This window comes from Rhinatrema bivittatum, chromosome 3 (genome assembly GCF_901001135.1).
Source record: "Rhinatrema bivittatum chromosome 3, aRhiBiv1.1, whole genome shotgun sequence".
NCBI lineage: Eukaryota > Metazoa > Chordata > Amphibia > Gymnophiona > Rhinatrematidae > Rhinatrema > Rhinatrema bivittatum.
Window position 1 is genome coordinate 405373011 of NC_042617.1, and position 25288 is coordinate 405398298.

The window sequence follows — 25288 nt, forward strand, 5'->3', positions numbered from 1 at the left end:
TCCAGGCGCCGGTCGTGTGCATCCTTGAGCGCCGCTCCTCCCTCCACTGGGATGGTAGTGCGCTTAGCGACCGCGCAAACTATGGCGTCCACTCTAGGGCACGCCAGAAGCTCCTTGGTTGCTAGGTCCAGGGGGTACATGGCCGATAAGTCTCGACCCCCTTTGAATGAGGACTCCGGCGCATTCCACTCCAGGTCAATTAGCTGTTGTGCCGCCTGTAAGAGAGGAAAATGGCGAGACGTCTGTTGAAGGCCCTCCAGCAGGGGGTTCATTCTAAGTTCCCCCGGGGTGCCTTGGGCCGGGATAGCGAGTTCCGATAGGCATTGGGATACTAGGTCCGGAAGCTCATCCTTTGAGAAGAAGCGTATCATGGTTCGGTGTGGCTCTGTCCCCGAGGGAAGTTCTCCCTCCTCAAGGGGCTCGACTTCCTCGGAGAAATCTGTGTCCCCATAGGTGGGGCTTCTGGGTGGTGGGAGCCTGTGCCTAGGCCTCGAGGGTCCTGGGGCACGAGGGTCTTCCAGTATCGCATATGGCTGGTCTGCCTGGGGTTCAGTCTGCATCTTGACAAAAGCGTGAATCCCCTTAAATCACTCTACCCAGGAGATCGATGCTGGGTCTAAGTTGAGTGGCGCTGGATCCCTGGGGGTTCCTGTCTGTGGGATGGACTCACTGGGGCCTGCTAGGCCGGGGTGCCCCCTGAGGAGCTAGCACTGTGCCCTAGGTGGGACTGGCCATGACCTGGATCTCCCAGGGCCTCCTCACAATGTGAGCATAGGGCGTCTGCTTCCTCGCTCTGTGCGGCTCTGATGTGGCATGCTGGGCAGAGGCCTTGAGCTTTTATTCCTATTTCTGGAGGTGCCATTTCTGTGGACGCGTAAGCTCTTATGCACTCCATTGCGTCTGATATGTGCACGCAGGTGTGCGCCTTGTACTGTGTGCGTAACTTATGCGCGTAAGGTTTTATGTGCGCCTAAGAATATGCGCACAAATAATTTTGTGCGCTCGGATCGGATGGCACGGCGATCAAGGCCAAGATGGCGACGGCAAGTGTGCGAGGCAATATGGCGACCTCCTTGGAGGGTCTCCACATGGGCAGACCCTGGAACAGCCGGGGCCTGGCCCTGCTAGGGTGGATCAACCCGGTGGCACAGATTCCGATCACCGATCTGTGCTCCTCCTCGATCTTCAGAGACCGGATTAAGTAGAAGATTTACACCTTACCTTGTCTTCGGCGCTTCCCGGTGGTCTCCGGCTGCGGGAAGAGGGTAAATACCTTCACTGCCACACTCGAGGGGGTGCACCCGCTGCCTCTCAGCCACGCCCGAGATCGGGGGGGGGGGGGCTAAGTCCTCGCCGCGAATTGGCCACCAGACCGAGGCTTACCTCCGAGGGACCACGGAAATCACCTCTGGCAACTCAACTGGGGGAGGGACCAGAGGGTATCACCGCAGGAGTGCGGGGGCTCGTCTTCGGGTAGGTTTCTTCTTTAAATTTCGGTCTAACGCTCTGAGAGTGTGCAGATAGTCCCTAACTGCTATGGAGACGGAAAATACTGAGGAGCTGCACTTCCTGCAGGGGTATATGTACTAGGGGCTGACATCAGATTGAAATCTGATCAGTCTCCAACTGCTAACAGGAGTACACTATACCCATTGGTCCTGAGTCCATCTGCTACATGCTAGGAAATGTACTTTTTAATACTGGTATGCCCCAGACCATTCTGTGGATTTGTCTCAGAACAAATTTGAAACCCCAGATGGATTTTTTGCCTTTATCTGTTGCCAAAGTTAGGTCTAAACTTCTGTTCTAAACAAGATAACTATGACCATGATTCCATACAAACCCAACAGCCAGGGCACTAAGACACTACAGGTGGTTTGCATAGAACGTTTGCACTTACATGTGCTGTATAAAAGCCTTTACCATAATATCCGATAAATCTGAACTTAATTTAAACGTGTTAATATTACTGCAGGTTAAAATATTTGTGAGGAGAATGACAGGAAATCAAACTTACCTCCCAAGACCTGCAACACAGTGGACAGCAATACAACAACCAGGTTCCTCACGAAATTTAGTTTTTAAAAGATTAAGCCAATCATCAACGATCTGGTTGGATGGTGGTGCACCATCATCAAATGGCCAATCCTAAAATACACAAAAGCATTTGTCTTATGTAAAGAAAGGGGAAGGAAGAGTAGTCCATATGCAATGGCTATTCCTAAATGCTGATTTAGAGCAGATTTGACTCAGGTAAAATTAGTTAGCACAAAATGAAGTCCATTTTCCTATTTCATTGTTAATTTTAGGTTTTAGTTTCAGAAAGGTTTTGCTATTTTGTGAATTTTATAAAGCCAATTAATCCATTTGTGATGAGGCCTTTTCCAAGGTCAAATGATATAAATGTAAAGAAATTATACACACCACCTCTATTACAAAGGAAGCTCCAGGCAATTCACAAGTATATTGTTTGTGATTCGATCATTAGGAATGTAGACAGTTGGGTGGTTGGACTTGAGGATCACTTGGTAGCTTGCCTGCCAGGTGAGACAGTGGACCTCATGCATCATCTAGATGGGATTTTAGACCGTGCTGGGGAGGAGCCTGATGCTTAGTATAATGTTGATACTAATGACATAGAAAGGTATAGGAGGGAGATTCTGGAAGCCAAATGTAGAACTTTAGGTAGAAAGTTGAAACAAGGAACCTCCAGGGTAGCATTCTCAGAAGTGCTCTCCTTTCCAAACAAGATCCCAGAGGTAGGCAGAGCTCTGGAGTCTCAACAAGGATGAGAAAGGTACAGGGAAGACTTAGGATTGTTTATGAGTAGAGCTCATTTTTCTGAAAGGATGAGCTCCACCCTAAACAGGGTGGAGCCAGGCTGCTGGCACTAACCTTAAAAAAAAAAAAAAGTTATAGCAGATTTTAAGCTAGATGGGGAGATAGCTGAGGAGTACATTCAGAATGATGCACCTTTGAAGGATATTTAAAAAAAAACAGGGAAGTTAGGGTACCCCCAATAGAGATTGCTAATCACATGGACAACTTTAGCATTTATTGCAGAGTTAGAATTCCAAATTACCCAAATAAGCAGGCTATTAATACAAACAAAACTCACTCTGAAATGTCTGTATACAAATGCTAGAAGTACAAAAAGGATGGGAGACAATGTCCAACACTGAAGAGGTTGATGTAACTGGCATCCCAGACACCTGATAGGAGGATAACCAACAGGACACTGATACCATGGTACAAATATCACAATTATATGATAGATCATAAGTGGAGAGGTGGTGTTCTGTTAGAAGGGGCATGGAGTCAAATAGGATAAAAGTTCTGCAGAAAAATGCATTGTGGGAACTTCCTAAATACCAATTCCACATGTGAGAAGGCTAATAGAGTAGTAGTGCAGGTGTACACCCATCCACCTAGCCAGAACAAAGAATGAAAAGCTAACAATTTAGGGAAGCTGAAATTAGCAACATAGTAAAGGGCAATTTGTTACCCTAGTATTAACCGTGTAAAAGTCACATCAGGACATGCTAATGCAGCAAAGTTTCTAGATTAAGTTAATGACTTTCATGGAGCAGCTGGTCAAGAGGGAGAGCTATTTTAGATATAATCCTCAATGGAACACAGGATTTGGGGCATGAGGAAACTATGGTGGTCACTTGGCAATATTGTTAATATGATGAAATTTGACCAGATCATGGGAAGGCAGGACACTAAGGAAATCTGCAACAGTCTCCCTTTAAGTTAGATACCATGATAAAATGAGGAAACTGGTTAGGAAAAACACAAAGGAACAGCTGCAAAGATTAAGATTTACATCAGACATGGATTTTGTTTAAAAATGCCAACCTGGAAGCCCAAATCAGATGCATTCTACACACTAACACTAGAACTGCTGCTGGTACTATTTTTTGCTTCATCAAGTTTTAAAGGCTTGCACAGCATATATGACTGCAGTGAAGACCATTTATGATTTGATTTCTGAAAATGTTACCACATGCCTGTTTTTGCTCCACATGTTGCACGCTAGATCTTCTAAGCAGCACGTTTTCATGCTGGTGAATTTTTCTTCCCACTCATCCCAATTCATCTTTTGAGGTGCCTCGATTTCTATACCGACAGTTATGTCTATCAGAGCATCAATTTTGTTCACCCCAAAAAGTTCAGAAAGCCTAATATAGCAGCATAACATACCATCTGATTCTACAATGTAGTTTAGTACATTTTAGATTTTAATATATACAGTAAATATAACTTGTTTTAAGACTTCATCTAATTGTTAAATTTAACATGTTTACTAGCAAAGATCTACAATGGTTTCCTTTATTGAAAGTCATACTAACAGTAAAACTATTGTCACGGATTGTACCACCAAGACTGAAATTAGACAAAATACAGAATTGTCTGTACTTATTACAGAGCATCAATTTGTGCACAAAAACATTCAATTATAGAGCCTAAGAGTGCGGCAAAAAAATGTGTTTGTGGCAGTTCTAGGATGTTCATAACTTTGGCAGTTCTAAAAAGATGGGAAGGAAGGCTAAATAACTGTCATCATGGTTAAAAGGTGAGAGACTATTCTAGACAAAAGAACATCTTTCAGAAAATGGAAAAGGGATCTGAAAGAAACACAGCATGAGCACCAGCAAATCAGATGCAAAGCACCATTAAGGCAGGCAAGTTTGAAAAGTTTGCCATGGAAATAACTCAAACACTCAGGTATGTTTGAAGCAAAAAGCTTGCAAGTCATTTGGACCATTTAAATGATGTAGAGGTAAGAGGCACCAAGAAGAATTAAGGCCATAGCAGACTCAATGAACCTGAAAGATTTAATAGGGCAAACTGACACTAAAAAGTAACAGTTCCCAGCAAGACAAGGCCTGCAGCTTGAAGATTCAACCCATGGAAACAATGGCCACCAGAAACACCATTTTCAAGGTCAACAACATTAAGGAAAGGCTATGCAATGGTTAAAACTTAGGGCATGCCAAAAGATTCAACACCAGGTTAAGACTCCACAAGGGAACTGGTAAACGCAATGGAGAGCCAAGACTTTTCACTCCCTTCAAGAAACGGGCCACATCAGGAGAAGACTATGGATTCACTATTCACCTGACCCTGAAATAGGCATGTGCCACAACCTGTACCTTCAAGGAATTAAGGGCCAACCCTTTATTTAACCCACCCTGCAAAAATTCCAAAATGAGCAGGATATTAACTGAATGATCCTCACACCAAGCCTCAAACACTCGACAAACCCAGACATTTGCTAAGGAAGTGGAGAATTTTGAGCTCACAGCAAGGTAGCTATCACTGCAGAACATCCAAGCTTCAACAAGCAAGCCCTCTCAAGGGCCAAACCATAAGCGAAAACCAAGTTGGATCTTCATGAAGGATAGGCCCCTACTGCAACAGATTCTTGTGCAGTGGAAGACAAGGAAGGGGGTCTCTACCAGGAGATCTTTGGCCCAGAAGACCATGGTTTGCATCTGCAATCCGGTGCCACCAACTCTGCAGACTATTCTGCCCAATATGTGCTCTTCTGGCCAGACCTGCACAAGAGCATAGATTCCCAAGGACCTCAGATCTCTCCTGCGACTAAGTATCAAAGAACCTCTGCGGTGCAAAATGTCACCAGCATGTCAAGAACAGAAGGCCCCAGTGATCAGCTGAAACATCTAGTCTGACAATACCCATTCTCCTAGGCCCAGTTTCTCCCTGCTGAGAAAGTCTGCTTTTACGTTGCACCAGATGACGACCTTCCAACCATTCCATAAGTTGGTCTATTTCCTGAGACACTTGCTGGCTCTTGGCTCCTCCCTGCTGACAGATGTACCACTGTCTTTGCGTTGTCCAACATTATTCGGACTGCTAGATCCTGCAGTCTATCACTGAACTGCAGGCATGCCAACTGGACCGCCCAGTTCCCTGTGTGTAAGACTACCAGAGGAAGTCTTACACAGCCTCTGACTTTTTTTTTTTTTTTTTTTTTTTTTTTAAACTTACCCGAACTCAGCCCTTCCCGAATACAGAGGTGATCTCTGGCTGCAGGGGGAAGAAGGCATCTGCAATCACTGCTGCACCCTGCACCCACTGCCTTTAAGCTGAAAACCAGCTGCCGAACCAAGGGACACATGAGGGACCACAAAAATCACCTCAAATTCTCAACTGGGGAGGGACCATTTAGTATCACTACAATTCTCCTAAAATCTGAAGCAATCCCCAGTAGATGCATGTCCACCATCTACTGGAGACTGAATATTGGCAGGCTGATGTCACTGCAGGATCACACACACGTGTCAGTTTGCTCCATCTTCAGGCAGAGGTGCATAACCCAGTCTCGAGTCCATTTGTGTAAATGCTAGTGAAAGACCAGATTTGCTCATCTAGTTGGATATTTTTCCACTCAAGAGATGAGCACAATTTCTACGTACAACCACAGCTTCCTCCCCTCCACCACACTACATCCCCAAACTTCCATCCAACCAGCTTTCGAAATACATCCCAAGCACAATCAAAAATAAAATAAGTGATGGCCTTCATTTCAGGCCTAATCATACATAAGCATAACTTGGGGAAAAGCCCTGGCAGCAAGGCATGGAAATTGTGCTTCCCTATTTCACTTTATCAAAAAGAAAGCTATAAAATGTTTCCCACAGCAGCTTTGGGTAGTGCATAGTTTTACACAAGTTTGTCCACTTGCAAATAACTGCCCCTACTCTATGGTGCTTGCTGTATGGTTAGAGAGACAATAGGTGGATTCAGGGAGTTTACAAAAATGGTCAATGCTATGACAGTTGCATATTGTGAAGACTTTCAAAATGAAGTTCAAAGTGCAGTTTATACCAGCTACACTAGTGCCAATGAAAAAGCATGAGCTAAATGTATAGGAACTCTATTTACATTATATTTAAAAACAGGCTTTGCATATGAAATCACTCACCAAAACCTGAATGCCTTCTTTCTCTACTAAAGCAGTATCGTAAGTGGCTTCGCATACTCTTACCACTGTAGTAACACCATACTTCTTAAGTTCCTTAGAATAAAAAAAAAACAAAAAGTCAAGACATCTGAATAGCAGACTAGCAATTATGAATTTAAACATATTACACATTACCATGTAGGTGGTGTGCAAAATTAAACACTTTAACCTCATGGAGAACCTTCTTTCAATTGGCATGCCACATGTTAAAATAAGAATTTGATCTTAACTATTTCCAAAACTGAATGTGGATGGGATTTTACAGGAAGGTAGAAGGTGCTTATTAACACTGCTTGCTTGCCATTTTTCACCACTCTCCCCTCAAGCCCTTTGCACTGTTTTCTTATATCCAGTCATGTGTTATCCCTACCCCCAAATAGGTTTGAAAGGAACTATATGCAGTGTAATGCTTCCTAAAAATACCCTCATGCTTTGATTTTGTGCTATGTAGGATATTAAAAAAACAGACTAATTTCCACTGCTGCAACTGAACTGATAACAGCAAACTACTTACATAGCTAAACTAAAGCAGCAACACCCAGGTCTAATCCTACAAGCCTTATTTTGTTTTATTGGTGGCTCCAGAGAATATTCCGCACTCAGATTTTTGACATTGTTTAAAGTAACTACTTGGAGCTATACTCCTACTGCCAACAGATTAACAGCAAAAGCAAAAGTTACATTTCATTGGGTGGCAGAGATGTTAACTGAATTGATTTGTCATTAGACATTTCCTGCTGCAGAAATGTTCAGTTGTACTTGTGATGTAGTGTGCTGGGATTTGTATCTGTACACACTTCAAGCAGGTTATGAAGATATAAAGCTGAATAAATTTCTGTACAAAGTTATAAACCCAAGCTTGTTTTATTTAAATTTAGCCTGCTCTCCAGCAATTCTACATCCTGGAAGCAGTCTTAATACAACAGTCCTTAAATTCACATGACATACCAGATTCAAAAAGGATTTAGGGGATATGCAAGGAAGTGGTTCAAAGGACTATCAAAACCTTGAATTTAAAGAGATCTACATACACAAAAACATTTGAGGCAGATTACAATTTGATATTCATAAAGATTCAATTAAAATCACCACAAGAGCAATTAATTTCTAACATGATTTTGAATTATTTCCCCTTGCATAAGTTACATTAGACCAGGGGTGGGCAATTCCAGTCCTCGAGGGCCACAAACCTGTCGAGGTTTTAGGATATCCTAATGAATATGCATGAAATAGATTTGCATACAACGGAGGCAGAGTGCATGCAAATCTCTCTCATGCATATTCATTAGGGATATCCTGAAAACCAGACTGGTTTGTGGCCCTCGAGGACCGGAACTGCCCACCCCTGCATTAGACAGTCTAGATCAAGTAATTCTTCCTGCAGCCTCCACAAAAGCAGAAAATCCTTAACCCAGGGCTTCCCAAACTTTTAGCCAATGTGACCCCATTTTAGCACTTGAAAATATACATGACCCTAGGTGATCAAAATAAATTAGTGGGGGACGCATCCAAATCCAATAATTTGTACTCTCATCCTCCCCACACTCCATCTGATCTCCTTTTTCAACTTCCACTCTTAAACGCTTCCCCTCCATCCCTTTCATCTGCCAAATAAAAATATAAATCCAGCTGTCACCCTCCCTAGCCTATACCTTTCATGCCAAACACCTAACCAACTAATTCTGTCATCCTCACCCTCTAACCATCCCCTCCAAGCCTTACCTCCTCACATCCCCCCAGCTCTTTTCATCCCCAAATTAATCTGTCATTTCCTCTTTCACTCTCCACAGGTAATGCTCTGTTCCTTCCCATATATACATTACCTCCATCTGATCCTTCCTCTGAAACTTTTTGCCACCTAATCCAACCTTCAAACTCATTCTGTATCTGATCCTTTCTTTCAAACATCCCCCTGGCCAGTCAGCAACATTCTCTTTTGGGCCCTGGGCCAATGATCAACAACTGGTGGAAAGAGGGATAGGCAGACGACATGAACATTTTCTCTTGACTTCATTCACTGGTGGGTGAGGTTCGAGAAGTAGCAATCTCCACCAGCTTGTGAACACTCCACCTTCCCTTCCCCTCATAGTTGGTCCTGAGCCAACAGTGATTTGCAAGTGGCAGTGGAGTTAGTAATGAAAGTCAGTGCAGGGCCTGTGAGCCAGTGCAAGCTCACAGGCCCTGCACTGGCTCTGATCCCACCTCGTACAAGGCTTCCTGTCACCACAGAAATTCATGTGAGTCCATGCGTGCTGTCTTACAGGCCCAAGCTGACTTCCATTACTTATTCTGCTGGTGCCTGAAAAGCACTGCAGTTTGATGTCCTTGGGACTGCACCTGAAGGTTTGTGACCCCATTTGGGGTGCTGACCCCCAGTTTGGGAAGCTCTGCCTTAACCAATTGTACAATAAGCCAGCCAAAGTTACTTTAAGTACACTAACTTCTGACAGTGAGTATAGGCAATGGATACTGGTCATTTAGAATAAAGTCTATTCTCAAACAATTCTACAAAATTGTCCTCAATACACCCAGTTTATAAGCATGCTGTTATGATCAAGTAAAGCAGAGTTGCTTAACTGTAACAGGTGTTCTCCAAGACAGCAGGATGTTAATCCTCACACATGGGTGACATCAGATGGAGCCCCGACAGAACACGTCTTGCCACACTGGGCATGCCCTATACCATGTGTCCACACAGGGTCCCTCTTCAGTTTTATAAAAGAATTATATAAAAAAAGATAGAAAGACTATGGGATGGCAGGCAGATTTTCTGAGGACTAACATCCTGCTGTCCTTTGAGAAAACCTGCTACAGGTAAGCAACTCTGCCTCTGAGGACAACAGGATGGTAGTCCTCACACATGGGTGAATCTAGCTGCAGGCTACTCCTCAACATAAAAGGATACCAGACACCCAAAACCATGTACCAATAGGCAGAACAGTGATGTTGGAACGGGGAGGAGGGAAGACAGCCTGAACCAGACAAAAGGCCCCTAAGGCAGGGAAAGTTGGGTTCTACACCTCCGATTCCAAAGGACAGACTGTCACAGACATCCCTGTCCAGACAATAGTGAAATGTGAATGTGTAGAGGTAACCATGTTGTAGCTTTGCAGATCTCCAGAGGAACTGCTTGCAAGTGGGTGGATTAGGGTTTCTGTCCGCTCCAGGACAAAGGCTAAAGCTCACTTGCAGTTCAAACTGTGCAGGGACTGCTTGCCTTTGTGCAAATGGGGCCTGAGAAAATGTTGGCAGAACATAGTTACTTACCTGTAACAGGTGTTCTCCCAGCACAGCAGGATTTAGTCCTCACAGATGGGTGACACCATCTGATGGAGCCTGGCATGGAATGCTTTTGTCAAAGTTTCTAGAAACTTTGACTGGCACAGTGAGCATGCCCAGCATGCCACTAACCCCAGAGGCACATGGGGTCTCCCCCCTCAGTCTCATATCAAAGCAGAAAAAGATAGAGTGAAAAAGTAAAAGTGCAGATGAACCCAACTCTGCAGGGTAGGTTTCCTGAGGACTAACATCCTGCTGTGCTGGGAGAACACCTGTTACAGGTAAGCAACTTTCTCCAGGACATGCAGGATGTTAGTCCTCACAGATGAGTAAATACCAAGCTGCAGAAGGGGGGAGTTTTTACCCCAAGGGATGACTCCACCTTAACCAGGGTGGAACCAGGCTGCTGGCACTAACTTTTAGGTATAGTACACTTTTAACTACATTATGTGCCTACATGTAAACCGTTGCGATGGTATTTAACTTAGCAACGGTATAGAAAAGTTTTTAAATAAATTGATTTAATTTAAAAGCTGTTCTAAGGGGGAAAGCAGACAATCACTCAGCAGTGCATGGTACAGAGGGAGGTATCTGAGAAGGATACTAATGGAGTAATTACTTACCTGATAATTTCGTTTTCCTTAGTGTAGACAGATGGACTCAGGACCAATGGGTATAGTGTACTCCTGATAGCAGTTGGAGACTGATCAGATTTCAGTCTGACGTCAGCCCTAGTACATATACCCCTGCAGGAAGTGCAGTATTCTCCTCGAAAAGCATTGTGGATATATGCATGACTGAATATTTTGAATAACTTGATTAACTTTATAACTTGGTTAACTTATTTAAAAGCATTTATATACTGTTTTTAAAAAAAATAAATTTATCAAAACGGTTTACAAAAATATGAAATTAATGAAATTAAAATATACAACTTAAGAATAAAATACATAAACTGGTATATAACTTGTAAGTAACAAATTAAATTTAATAAATGGGGATTGGGCCATGGGTCGCTTTGTGGTCATAGAAAGGGGAAGGCAAGGAACGGACTGGTAGTTATCTAGGGAGGGATATTCTCAGGAAATAGGGAAGGGAGTGATTGTAACTATATTTGAAAAGTAGACAGGGGAGAGGAAATACTATAGAGGGGTAGGGGAGGGAGACTGGTGTTGAGTAGTGGAAGTTGAGTGGATTGGTGAGGTGTTAAATGCTAGTTGAAATAAATATGTTTTTAGAGATTTTTTGAAATGTTGTGGATTTGATAGACAAAGGGGGTTTGGTAGAGAGTTCCAGAGGGAGGGTCCTGCTTCAGAGAAAGCCCTCCTTCTGGTGATATCTAGTCTTGCCTGTTGAGGTGAAGGAATGTCTAATAGATTTTGTTAGTGATCTTAATTTGAAACGGTTGAGTTGGTTATAGCTGGAGACCGCCAGTGCCCTCAACCGGGAAACTTCGACACCCGGTAGGATGGGTGTCCTAGCTGAAGGGAAGCATGGCTTACCCGTGAATCACTCATGCCTGGGGATGTTAGAGAATTCCATGAGTAACAGCAGTCGTGGGTGGGATGCTGAGTCCATCTGTCTACACTAAGGAAAACGAAATAGTCAGGTAAGTAATTTCTCCATTTCCTAGCGTGTAGCAGATGGACTCAGGACCAATGGGATGTTTAAAAGCTACTCCTGAACCGGGTAGGAGGCTGCCTGTGACCCACTTAGTACTGCCCTTGCAAATGCTGTGTCCTCCCGAGCCTGAACATCCAGGCGGTAAAACCTGGAGAAGGTGTGGATGGAGGACCATGTCGCCACCCTGCAGATCTCGGCGGGTAACACCATCTTGGTTTCCGCCCAGGACACTGCCTGGGCTCTAGTAGAGTACCCGGTTATATCACCCTTATTACTGAGCGTAGGGTTTCCATGCGGAAGCGAGGAATTTTCAGGTGATGGTTGAGCACCTTGAGGTCCAGGATGGACCTGAACATTCCTTCTTTCTTGGGGACAATAAAATAGAATAATGTCCAGTATTTGTTGTGGAGGCACCGGTGTTATAGCCTCTAAGGCTAGCAATCTGGTCAGTGTAGCTTCCACTGCCATCCTCTTGGAAAGGTCGTGCCAGGGGGATTCCACAAGCTTGTCCAGAGGGAGGTGGTGGAAATCCAGGTAATATCCCTCTCGAATGATGGATAGGACCCACTTGTCTGAAGTTCTTGACCCATCTGATAGAATAGGGCAAGTCTGCCCCTATGGCTTCTTCCTTTGGACGGGTCGGCTAATTTTCATTGTGGGGTGCAGCTGGGGCCTGGGCTGGCCGCTTGATATGCACTTCTATATGGGTTGAAGTGCTGTGATCCTTTGCCCTGGAAGTTTGGGGGAAGGATTGCTGGTTTCTCTTATTCTTGTCTTCTGGTAGCCGCGGCAGTGGGGACTCGCCCCATTTGTTGGCTAGTTTCTCTAGTTTGATTCCGAACAGGAGTGTTCCCTTGAAAGGCATCCTTGTGAGTCTCATGCGAGGATGTGGCCGACCAGTTTCGGAGCAAGAGTTGTCTTCTGGCTGCCATGGCAGATGACACTCCTCTAGCTGCAGTGCGCACCAAATCAGAAGTGGCGTCTGCGAGGAATGATACTGCTGGTTCCAGGGCCTCCCCAGGAGTGTTCCTGGTCTGTGATAAGCAGGTGCGTGTCACCACGGCACAGCAGGCTGCGATCTGTAAAGACATAGCGGAGATGTCAAGGACAGATTCCAGACATCTGTCTTGAGCATCCTTGAGTGCTGCTCCTCCCTCCGGGATAGTAGTGTGCTTCGAGACCACGCAGACCATGGCATCCACTTTCGGACATACCAGGAGATCTTTGGCGGCTGGGTCCAGAGGGTACATGGCTGCCAGAGCCCACCGCCCCCCCTTTGAATGTAGTTTCTGGGACATCCCATTCCAGGTCAATTAGCTGCTGGACAGCTTGTAATAGTGGGAAATGACAGGAGGTCTGACGGAGTCACTCTAGTAGGGGGTTTGTCTTAGGTTCTCCTGAGGCACTTGTGCCTGGGATAGCAAGCTCTTTTAAGCTGTGTGTGACCAGTTCTGGAAACTCACCCTCTGAAGAAGCATCTCATGGTTCGGTGGGGCTCTGTCCCCTGGAGTTCCCCCTTCCTCCAGTTCTGAATCCTCATCCGAATTGACCGTGTCCCTGAAGGTGGGGCTTCTGGGCGGTGGGATCACTTCCCTGGGCATAGAGGGTCCCGGGATGTTGAGGTCCTCTGGTGAAGCTTGTGGCCGTTATTATAGGAGGCCCCAGTTACATGTGGACGAAGGTATGCAGATCTTTGAAGAATTCCACCCAGGAGATAATGCTGGCTCTAGACTAAGGGGCGCCGTGTCCCTGGGGAGCCCCGTTTGAAGGGGGTCCCAAAGTGCAATGCTAGTTCCGGTGTACTGTTCGAGAGGCTGGAACCCGGTACCGGCTGGGGAGGGCCATGAGTTGGATCCCCTAGGGCCTCTTTGCACTGTATACACAGGGCCATGGCCTCTTCATGCTGTGCAGCTCTAATGTGGCATGCTGGGCAAAGGCCCCGAGCCTCGAGTTTCTTTTCCGGTGGTGCCATAGTTTGTGCGCTCCGGTGCGTCAAAGCTGTGCGCACAGATCAAAGTTATGCACCCGGCGCAATAAGCGTGTGGCTATGCACATCGCTTGTGTGTGACGTGTGCACAAGAGCTTTGAAACATTTTTGGCAAAACTGTCTAGTAGCCTAGGATCCTTCCCTGGGAATATATCCTCATTTTCTTTACTTTAAGGCTGATTTTACCACTGACCAATGGGGTTGCTGTACACTTCCAAACCCTAGGAGATTTTTGCACTCTTAAGATCAAATTTCCTTGCTGAGATGCAGGTAATGGGGAATTTCCTACATTCTCATTTGCAATTCTTGCAGGATTGGATCAATCAGAAGAGCTGCTAGCTACCTTGACATTTCCAGAATTTGGAGCACACCCAAAAACATTTGAGGTCTTCTTCCTTACTGATATTTACTTCAGACTTTTTCCAACTTCCAGGGGGAGGAGGCAGCATCTGAGGTTATTCATTGAGCCCTCCTCAGAGCTCATAGGTAAGAATGCTAATCAAGGACTCTGATGATATGGTGACTGAGGGGGATCCCTGGTTGCCTCAGAGGGGGTATAATTCCTGGTGGACTCTGAATGGCAAGAAGTTGCGGGTTAGAACACCTTTGTGGAGGTGTTAACAGTATTTATATGAACAGAGATAGTGGGATAACTCCTTGTGGTAGAGAAGTTGATGTTCTGGAAAGGGGTTGAATGGTACCTCCTTGTCCTTAGCCACTAAAGAGAAAAAAATTCAAATCTGCTACTTCATCAAAAGGCTATAATGTGCCCTCTGACCTGGTACAGGTGGTAGAAAATCCTCTTCAGAAACTAGGACTCTAAAATTTGAGTTGAAATCACTTAGAAATGAGGAACTAGAATAAGTGTGATCTTGTGTTTCAATCCACTCTTTCCATAATTGCTTTAGGGAAATTTTGGTAATTGGTAGATGCAGAGAAATCATACCTCGCTCTGCCCCAGCTAACTAGTCTGGCCTACATACAATGTGTGGGAAGATAAGCAGAATGTGTCAATGCTTCTGAAGGCAAAGGCGTTTAACTATATTCTGAAGCTTGGTACATGGAAGAATTGCATCAACAGCATGGATGCACTTGAGTCCATAAAGCTTTTTTTTAATGTAGAGTCCAACACATGCCAGTTATGTCAACTCTATTCTGAATATATTGGCTTGCTCTACTGATGGGGCAGATAATTTGGAGAACCTTCTGCTTAACTCCCCTCCTGAAGAAGCAGATAAGGCTGTACTTTGGGACGAGGACCAACTAGCTTCTTCAAACCTTATGCAATTTCTCCACAGGCCCTTATTCTATGTACAGAGCTATCCTAAAAAGACAGCATGGAAGACTGCCCTGCCCCCAAGCCAACAAACCAGACACCTTAGATGGTGTAGATGCCTTTAATAAAATGTAGTTCCATGGGATGAAAAATAGGATGCCCGACTCAGGCAACGTTTCACCCAAGATGAGGGCTGCATCAGGAGCTTTCACCGTGATAGAATGTAACGTAGGCTCACACAAGGATTCACAATCTCAGATAGCTGTAAAGCTGCATCCGTGGTTAGTCATTCATACATATGCAGTATAACAGACATGACGATACCACTATTCCTCATGGTGTGACCACTTATGCAGTAAAACACCTCAATCGTTTTTTTAAGTGGACATTTATTCTGTCAGCTTGTGCAACTCAGCTGTTCATGCGCGAATGACTAACTGCAGATGTAGCTTTATAACTATCTGTGATTGTGAATTTTTGTGTGAGCCATGTTACATTCTGTCCTGGTGAAAGCCCCTGAGCCTGTGGAATTACATTATACTAAATAAAGGCATCCCCACATCTAAGGTGACTGGTTTGCATTTTTGTTCGCCTCATGGGGGAAATCCTGCCACAATTAAGCAAAATTGCTTACTTGTAATAGGTGTTATCCCAGGACAGCAGGATGTAGTCCTCACATATGGGTGATGTCACTGACGGAGCCCTATTGCGGGAAAAATTTGTCAAAGTTTCTAGAACCGTTTGACTGGCCCTGTGAGACCACTGAGCATGCCATGATATTCTCTGCCACAGGGGTCTCTCTCTCTAGTCTCGTATGTAGCAATAAGTGTTAGCAAAAATAAAATAAACGTTCCATGAGGACTACATCCTGCTGTCCTGGGATAACACCTATTACAAGGTAGGCAATTTTGCTTTATCCCAGGACAAGCAGGATGCTAGTCCTCACATATGGGTGATTTGCAAGCTAGAGGCCGAGTCATTTGTAGTGAAGCAACAATGTATTGTTGAAAATGAGGCAGTCAAAGATCACAGCAGATTGGATGTAGGAGAAGTTGGGATTATACTGGAAACAAGTTCTTTATGACATTGTCCGTAGGCTGAATCTTGTCTTTTGTCTAAGCAGTAATGAGCTGCAAAGGTGTGAAGAGAACTCCAAGTTGCTGCTTTACATATGTCAAGAGTTGGCACTGAACGATAGTGTGCTACTGAGGTTGACATTGTTCTTACTGAATGTGCCTTTACTTACCCTTGGAGAGGAAGGCCTGCTTTTTCATAGCAAAACTGTATGCAATCTGCTAACCAGTTGGATAGAGTATGTTTACCCACTGCTTTACCTGGTTTGTTTGGATCATAAGATACAAAAAGTTGAGTGGATTTCCTGTGGACTGCCGTGCAGTCTAAGTAAAATGCTAGCGCACACTTACAGTCTAAGGTATGTAAGGCCCGTTACCCTTTGTGTGAATGAGGCTTTGGAAAGAATGTGGGTAAAACTATGGATTGATTCAAGTGGAATTCTGTAACTACCTTGGGTAGGAATTTTGGATGTGTACGGAGAACCACTTGTCATGTAGGAATTTTGTGTAGGGTGAATAAGAGACAAGTGCTTGTAACTAACCCTTCTAGCCGATGTAATGGCTATGAGGAAGATAGTTTTCCAAGGGAGAAATTTAAGCTCACAGGAATTCATGGGTTCAAACTGAGAACGCATGAGTCTCGTTAAGACCAGATTCAGGTCCCATTCTGTGACTGGTGGCCAAATTGGTGGTTTGAGTTAAACCTCTCATAAACCTGCTGACAAGAGGTTGTATGGATATTGGTGCATCTCCAATCTTGTTATGGTAAGCTGAGATTGCACTTAAATGGACTCTTACAGATGAAGTCTGGAGACCAGAGTCTGAAAGATGGCATAAGTAGTCTAATAGAGAAGTTGTGGGGCAGGTGAAAGGATCAATACTCTTGTCTGCACCATAAAGTAAATCTTTTCCATTTTGAAGAATAGTTCTTACGTATGGAAGGTTTACGTGTAGCTATAAGCACTTTAGATACATTGGTTGAAAGATTGAGTGGTTGTAAAATCAAGCTTTCAACATCCATGCTGTCAGGGATAGGGATTGAAGGTTGGGATGGCGCAACAGACTCTGATCCTGAGTTATGAAAGTGGGAGCTACACCCAGGCAAATGGGATCCCTGATTGAGAGGTCTAGAAGTGTGGGAAACCATACCTGTCAAGGCCAATACGGGGCTGAGTATCATGGACCCCTTGTCCTGTTGTAGCTTCACTAGAGTTTTGTTATGAGCGGTATTGGAGGATACGCGTATAGAAGGCCTGAGTTCCAAGGGCGAGCAAAGGCGTCCTTGGCTGGCTGGTTTTTCTGTTTGTGTAGAAAACAGGATCTGTCCACTTTGTGATTCAGACGTGACGCAAAGATATCTATTGTTGGTTGTCCCCAACGTTGAAATATCCTGGTTGCATTAAGGGATCCTGGGACCACTCCTGTGGTTGGAACTGACGACTGAGTCGATCTGCCACTACGTTGTGAATGCCTGCCAGATAAGTTGCCCAGAGAAACATGGAGTGTGTCAGGGCCCAGTCCCAAATCTGTGCAGCTTCTTGACAAAGGAGATACAAGCCCGTACTTCCCTGTTTGTTGATGTACCACATGGCTACTGTGTTGCCCGTTTGGATGAGAACAGTTGTGTGAAAGGCAGTCCTTGAACCCATGCAGTGCGTAATGTATAGCTCGAAGTTCCAGGAAATTGATTTGAAATGTTGCTTCGAGTTTTGTCCAAGTACCCTGGGTTTGGAGATTGTGTATGTGAGCTCCCCAACCCAAGGTGGATGCATCTGAGGTTAAAGTTATCTGTGGGACTGGTTGTTGGAAGGGTAGACCCTTGTGCAAATTATCCTCGTTTGCCCACCAAAGTAGGGATGAACGTAGCTGGTGGGTTACTTGAATTGGAGAATACAGAGGTTGAATGGCTTGGATCCATTGTGATCTTAATGTCCAATGGGTTACTCCTGGCGAGCCGTGCCATAGGAGTGACATGAACTGTGGAGGCCATGTGGCCTAGTAAGGTTAGAAACTGATGAGCTGTTGCTTGTTTCTTTGAGTGAATCAAGTTTGCCAGTAGGGAAAGTGTTTTTGCTCGATCCTCGGGTAGAAAAGCTTTTGAGATGGTGTTCAATTCTGCTCCGATGAATTGAATCAGGTGAGATGGAGTAAGATGGGACTTTTGATAATTGATGAGAAAGCCCATGGAGTGAAGTATAGTAATTGTTCGACTGAGGGAATCCAGAGCTCCTTGTTGAGATTGACTTCTGATGAGCCAGTCTAAATAGGGAAAGACATGGACACTTTTTGTGCAAGTGTGCTGCTATTACTGCCAGACATTTGGTGAATACTTTGGGAGCAGAGGCAAGTCCGAATGGTAGTACTCTGTACTGGAAATGTCCATGACCCACCATGAAGTGAAGATATTTGTGATGAGGAGGGAATATTGGAATGTGAGCGTAAGCATCTTGTAGATCCAGAGGACAAAGCCAATCTCCTGTTTGAAGAAGTGGAAGCATGGTGCCTAGAGAGACCATCCTGAACTTTTCTCTTTAAATTTGTTGAGATTTCCGAGGTCTAGGATGGGACGTAGGCCTCCGGTTTTCTTTGGAATGAGGAAATAATGGGAATAGAATCCTCTGCCCTGCTGAGTCTGGGGCACTGGCTCTACAGCCCTGGCTTTCAGAAGCATGGCTAATTCTACTTTCAATTGGATTATGTGATTTTCGCTGAGAGAAAGGTCTCGGAGGAGAATCTGTTGGGATTGAGAGGAAATTGAATTGGTAACCTCAAGATATTATTGCGAGTACCCATTGGTCTGTTATTTGCACCCAATGGGTGTAAGAGGAGGATACTCTACCTCCTACCGGAAGCTCTGGATGAGGATTGGAGAGATGGCTGTGTTCCCTGGAAATGGCCTCAAAAGCCAGCAGCCGGACCAGTTTGTGGTGGAGGTTGAGGCCTGGATGATCTAGGCCGTCTGGGCTGAACCCTTTGTTGTGGCCTAGAAGACCTGCTCCTAGATGTAAGGGGGTAATACCGCCTGTCTATAGAAAGGTCTTCTAGAATCCTTCCTTTGAGGCCTATGAATTGGCTGCATAGGTGGGATCCTGCAGGATTGATGATAGCTGTCTCAGGGTCTCTGTATGCTCTTTTAATTGAGGAACTGCATCCTGTACTTTAGATCTGAAAAGATTATCACCAAGACATGGGAGATCTACCTACTAACTTGTCCTGGACTTCAGGCCTGAGGTCAGAGGCTTTAAGTCATGCCCAACGTCTGGCACGTATACCAGATGCAGCCACTCTGGAAGCTGTCTCGAAACCATCATAGGCTGCACTGACCTCGTGTTTGCCTGCTTCTAGCCCTTTATGAATGATCATTTGGGCTGCTTCCTGATGCTGTGATGGAATAAAGTCCTGCATTTGCTTCCACAAATTTCTTTGGTACAGGTCATGTATAATTGATCTGAAGATACCCTGGAATTCAACATGGCCCCTTGATAGACTTTCCGCCCCAGGGAATCTAAAAATCTGTGATCTTTTCCTGGGGGATTTGAGGAATGTGGTCTAATTCTCTTGGACTTCTATGCAGATTCTACTACTACTGACTGGTGAGGAAGCTGTGATTTTTGGTAGCCAGGAGCAGACTGCAAATATGTAGTGTCCATTCTTTTGTTAACAGCTAGTACTGAGCATAGATGTTCCCAAATCCGATGTAATTGTTAAAGCACATCATGGACTGGTATAGCTTCCGGTGGAGATTTTTTCCTTGGATCCGGTGGTGAAGGATCTGACATGAAAGCTTCAGATGAAGTATCTGAGTGTGTATCACTCCAAGTATATGGATTCCTGTTCAGGTGGAGAAACTGTGGAAGTTCTAGGTGGTCTAGGAGTCCATGAAGGATGGACCTAGTTGTGGATCTTCCAAGGGTAAGTCCTCCAGGTGTTCTTTCCCAGGCTTGGGAGGAAGAGCACCTACCACCTCAATCAAATCTCTTCATTAGAAGTTGGTAGAGTGCCAGTTCTGGATGTCCTGGGTTCTTTGAGAGATTGGCATCGATGGTGACTGTGCCGGAATAGACGATGGTGTCAGTATCTTCGGTGGTTGTGCCGGCATCACCTTAACTGGAATCATAGGTGATTGCATCGACTGAATCGTTGGCATCGGCATAGGTACCGGCATCAGTTCAATAACCAGCAGTGACTGCACCGGCATTGGTGAAGTTGCCGGAGTATGTGTGTGTTTTCAGAGCCTGGAGCACCGCTTGTCTGAAAATCTGACAATTTCTGCAATACAGCCGGTGTAGTCAGAGCAGCTGTATGCGGTGGCGGTGTAGGTGATTATCATGTCTGCAGATCCATGTGGAGGTTTGATCTATGCAAGTATAGGCCCTAGCGCCGAAGGTAGCAGAGTTTCCTGAGGTTTTTGCCGTTTAGCGGTCGGTTCCTCCGGGGAGAGGGGCATCGCTGGAGTCTATGTGTGTGGCGATGTTTGATTACAGACCTTATCGATGCAGATGGATGATCTCCCGATCCCTCCAGCTGACTTTTTTTTTTAAAATAAAATTCACTTTGTAACCCCCACCGGGGACGACTTAGTTGATGTTGAAGGAGAAGGAAGGAGCTAAAGGTGAAAGATGTTCCATCTTCTCCTGTTGAAGTTTTCTTCCTTTAGGAGTCATCTCTGCACATTGAGGGCAGGATGAAACAGTGTTTATCTCCCAAAGAGATCCACACTTAAGAGTGTTATCTGTTATGGACATTGCTCTATTACAATCTGGACATTTTTTTAAATCCGGAAGCCATTTTCTGTCGACAGCCGTCAATGAAAAAATGGGAAAAGAAAATGAAAGTTTTTACTAAAGGTAAAAACGAGACAGTTTACTCACAGGCCAGTGTAAAACAGAGATTCCTTATGGGAGAAAATTGAGAATTTTATGACTTCAGTCAGATATATTGTGAGGAAAATTCACAAGGCTCCTTGATCCGCAGTGCTTACAGCAGTGTGGAAAAACGAAGACTAGAGAGACCCCTGTGGCAGAGAATATCATGGCATGCTGGGCATGCTCAGTGGCCTCACAGGGCCAGTCAAAAGTTTCTAGAAACTTTGACAGAAAGCTTTCCCGCAATAGGGCTCAGTGACGTCACCCATGTGAGGACTAGCATCCTGCTTGTCCTGGGATAATAAAGATTAGCCTAGTTGTGGTCAGCACCAAGGCAAAGGTAGCAAAGCTGATGCCCATCTGTAATGGCCATTTTTGCATCACAAATTCAATCTGAACCCATTTACTATGGCTTTTTTCATTCCTGACATTTGAGGAAAATTCTCTTTTAGAAGGTAGCAATGAAAAGTGCTGTGTAGGGAGCTGCTGAGGCAGTGCCAATGTAAAAGATTGAGGAGCATCATAAGCATCTCACACTCAGCAGAGCAAAAGCTCTATCAGCTTGGAGAGGTCCTTTCGGTGCTAGCAGATATTGCCAACATGTCATGGCTAATTCTGCCCTGCTTATCGATAGAACACAATATACAAATTCAAATTTCCTAAGGAAACTCCTTAAGAGTAACAGCCAGAATGCCCAGTCCTTTTCTGATCCAAGCAAGAACAGTGGGTTGAAGTCTCCTTTGGTACTATTGCTCAAAAATTACAGATCTGAGCTAATTCAACCCTTGTGTTTCTAAGCAATGAAAATATATTACCAGCCTATATCTACTCACAAATGATGGCAAATCCTCAGCTGTCAGATTTCTAACCACCATAGAATAAGACTGATGCTTCATCACTATTGTAGAGTTGTCACTAGTCTAAGTTCTCAACTCATGACTTATCAATTTGATCTCCAGACATTAAGAGTACTCAAGAACCAATGAACTGATTTAGGTAAAATATCTAATATAATCTTAACTTAAAAGTTTATAGAACAAAGGCAAAGACCTTATAGCTTTAAAATGGACCCAGCAAAATTTACATTTTGTGAACACTAACTCAGGGATAGGCAGCTCTGGTCCTGGAGCGCCAGAACAGGTCTGGTTTTCAGAACATCCACAATGAATATGCATGATATCTTTACATACTGAGGCAGTGCATGCAAATACACTTCATGAATATTCGTTGTGAACATCCTAAAAACCAGACCTGGTTGTGGTACTCCAGGGCTGATGTTACCTACCCCTGAACTGGTAAAATGAGTCACTACTGAAAAAAAGGTTTGCTATAAATGACACTTTAAACAAGTTCAACTTGGTGCAGACCTTACCTCTATGAATTTGTTTAAGGTTGCATTGGTTGGGTTGTGTGTGATAAGGAATCTCATGTTCTTGTATGTAATTTCCACAGGAGCTGGGCGATTCATTCGGGCCATTTTGATTTAATTAAAAAAAAAGCAAGACTTAAGAAAGGATTTTTATAAAAATGCTAACAAAAAATGATGTAAAGAAACTGAAGTCTAGGTCACTATACTCCACGTGAAATTCTCAGCACTTGCAAGTATGAAGTTGGAAGCAATGGGAAGTGAAATGAACCTTTTATCAAGAAGCAGCAATTCTTCAATCCAGTAATACTGAGGCAAAGGAAAGGCAGTACACAGGTTTACCCCATCCAGGTCTGAACTCCTTAGTAAAGTGCTCTGCCAAATTCAATCCAATGCTTCTTTATCCAGGTTCACTGCTCCTAGGGGGGCTTCTTAGTGGAGTAGTAATGAATTTCTACAGTTCACTTGTCTGCATAGAGGACATGCTGTGCCTGGCAGTAGTCTCCACTGCCCTTCAGAAACTCCATAAATGTGTGACCAAGAACACCACAGAACTGCTGTGAAAAGAAAACAGAAATATATCACTTTAGTTTTAAATGGGGGGGGGGGGGGGTGTCACAATTTGACAAAAAAAACAAAACAGCATGAAAATACAACCAATCTTTTAAGCATGGGTTAGACTGCAGTTTTTAGGCCCAACTTGAATCCATGCTGATGTATCATCAGCATGGATTCAAGTTATCCACTTTATATGAATGAGTCAGTTGTGTTTAATGTATCATGAGCAGGGCAGGCACCAGGTAAACAGGCATTTTAAGGAAAATGAGTGACTGCAGATAGTACACTGGCAATACTAGGCAGCTTACACAGGAATAAATGAGCACTAGCAGATTGTAGTACCTACAGAGTATAGCATGGAAAATATGCAACACTGGTCCAATCAACTGACATGTAACATCTATGTAATAAAGAACAGATTGTAAAATCAAACACTATTACTGTGCTAAATATCAAAGTTCAGCATCTTCCAAGTCATAAAATTTTTAATGAGTTTCATGCAAGTAGCCAGATCTGGAAAATCCATGAAGTTCACATGTACATACAATTGGTGATCAGTTTAAAAGGGCAACTAAATACAGTATAAAGGTTTGCATCTCAGTTCACACTGCCCTGTGGCCACCAGATGGCACCCAAGACAATATGGTGTCTTCAAAGCACTGTTGAATAGAGATGTGCTTCGTTTTTTCCTGCCGGGTCATTTTTTGACTCGGATACTTCGTGGTAAATTTCGGGTTTCCTCGTCTCGTTTTTCGAAAAAACGAAATGAGGAAACCCGAAACCGGGCCAAAAAACGAAACGGCAAAGGAATCTTTAAAAAAATCCACCCCAAGCATTTAAAATTCTTTTTTTACATATCTATCACTACCACCCCCCCCATCCCGATCCCTCCCCAAGACTTACAAAGTAGATCCCTGGTGGTCCAGCGGGGTCCCGGGATCCATTTGCCCTCCTCCGTGCCCATGTTTCTGCAGCCGTGCTCTTTAAAATGGTGACGTGCAGCCTCTGAACACCATGTCACAGGGGCTACCGGCGCCATTGGTCAGCCCCTGTCACATGGCCATCGGTGCCATCTTGTGCTCCTGTCATGTGACTGGAGCTGACCAATGGCGCCGAAAGCCTCTGTGACATAATATGGGCAAAGGCTATCGGCGCCATTTTGATTACTGGCAGCCGACAACGAAATGGCTCCCGGACCCCCGCTGGACCCCCAGAGATTATTGGCAAGCCTTGGGGGGGTCAGAAGGGGGGCTCCTGACCCCCCCAAGGCTTGCCAATAATCTCTGGGGGTCCAGCGGGGGTCCGGGAGCCATTTCGTTGTCGGCTGCCAGTAATCAAAATGGCGCCGATAGCCTTTGCCCATATTATGTCACAGAGGCTTTCGGCGCCATTGGTCAGCTCCAGTCACATGACAGGAGCACAAGATGGCACCGATGGCCATGTGACAGGGGCTGACCAATGGCGCCGGTAGCCCCTGTGACATGGTGTTCAGAGGCTGCGCGTCACCATTTTAAAGAGCACGGCTGCAGAAACATGGGCACGGAGGAGGGCAAATGGATCCCGGGACCCCGCTGGACCACCAGGGATCTACTTTGTAAGTCTTGGGGAGGGATCGGGATGGGGGGGGTGGTGAACTATAGTTAAGGTAAATGTTTGGGGTGGGTTTTAATAAAAAAAAAAAAAAAGTGTGCCCCTCCCCCAGGCAAACCCGAAATTTCCCCGAAAGTCGGGGAAAATTTTCGGGTTTCGGGCCTCCGAAAAAAACCCGAAGTAGGAAATTTCGGGCAATTTCCTACTTCGGGCGAACAACGAAACACATCTCTACTGTTGAACACACACAGGCCCCCACAGGCTGTTATCAACCAGATTACCTGGCATGGCTTGGGTTATGTTCACTAGTTTGCTGTCTGCTGTCTCACTCCCACATACAGTAACAGGCAGGCATAGGCACAAACCCATGCACAAGACCCACTGAAAGAAGCATCCACAGACTAGACAACTTGAGTAACATCAGGCCCTTTCCACTACTCTTTATAGGTGTGGTTAGCTCTTGCACTTTCAGAATCATATTTTTCCCTGTTCACCTCTGTGTAGCAAAAGATTTAATTTAATGTGGACAAGTGCAAGGTGTTGCATATAGGGAAAAATAACCCTTGCTGTAGTTATGCGATGTTAGGTTCCATATTAGGAGCTACCACCCAGGAAAGAGATCTAGGCATCATAGTGGATAATACTTTAAAATCATCAGCTCAGTGTGCTGCAGCAGT

At 44.7% G+C, this 25288-nt stretch overlaps 1 protein-coding gene across 1 annotated transcript in view; it reads right to left on the reverse strand.

Moving 5' to 3' along the window:
* PTP4A1 (protein tyrosine phosphatase 4A1) overlaps positions 1–25288 on the reverse strand; it is a 76773-nt gene that overhangs the window by 19814 nt on the left and 31671 nt on the right. The window contains exons 2-4 of the mRNA XM_029595672.1: positions 22470–23020; positions 6956–7048; positions 2018–2148 (exon numbers count right to left, since the gene is read on the reverse strand). Of these exons, the coding sequence (XP_029451532.1) occupies positions 2018–2148; positions 6956–7048; positions 22470–22574 (329 nt within the window). The 5' untranslated portion in view covers positions 22575–23020. The remainder of the gene's footprint in view (positions 1–2017; positions 2149–6955; positions 7049–22469; positions 23021–25288) is intronic.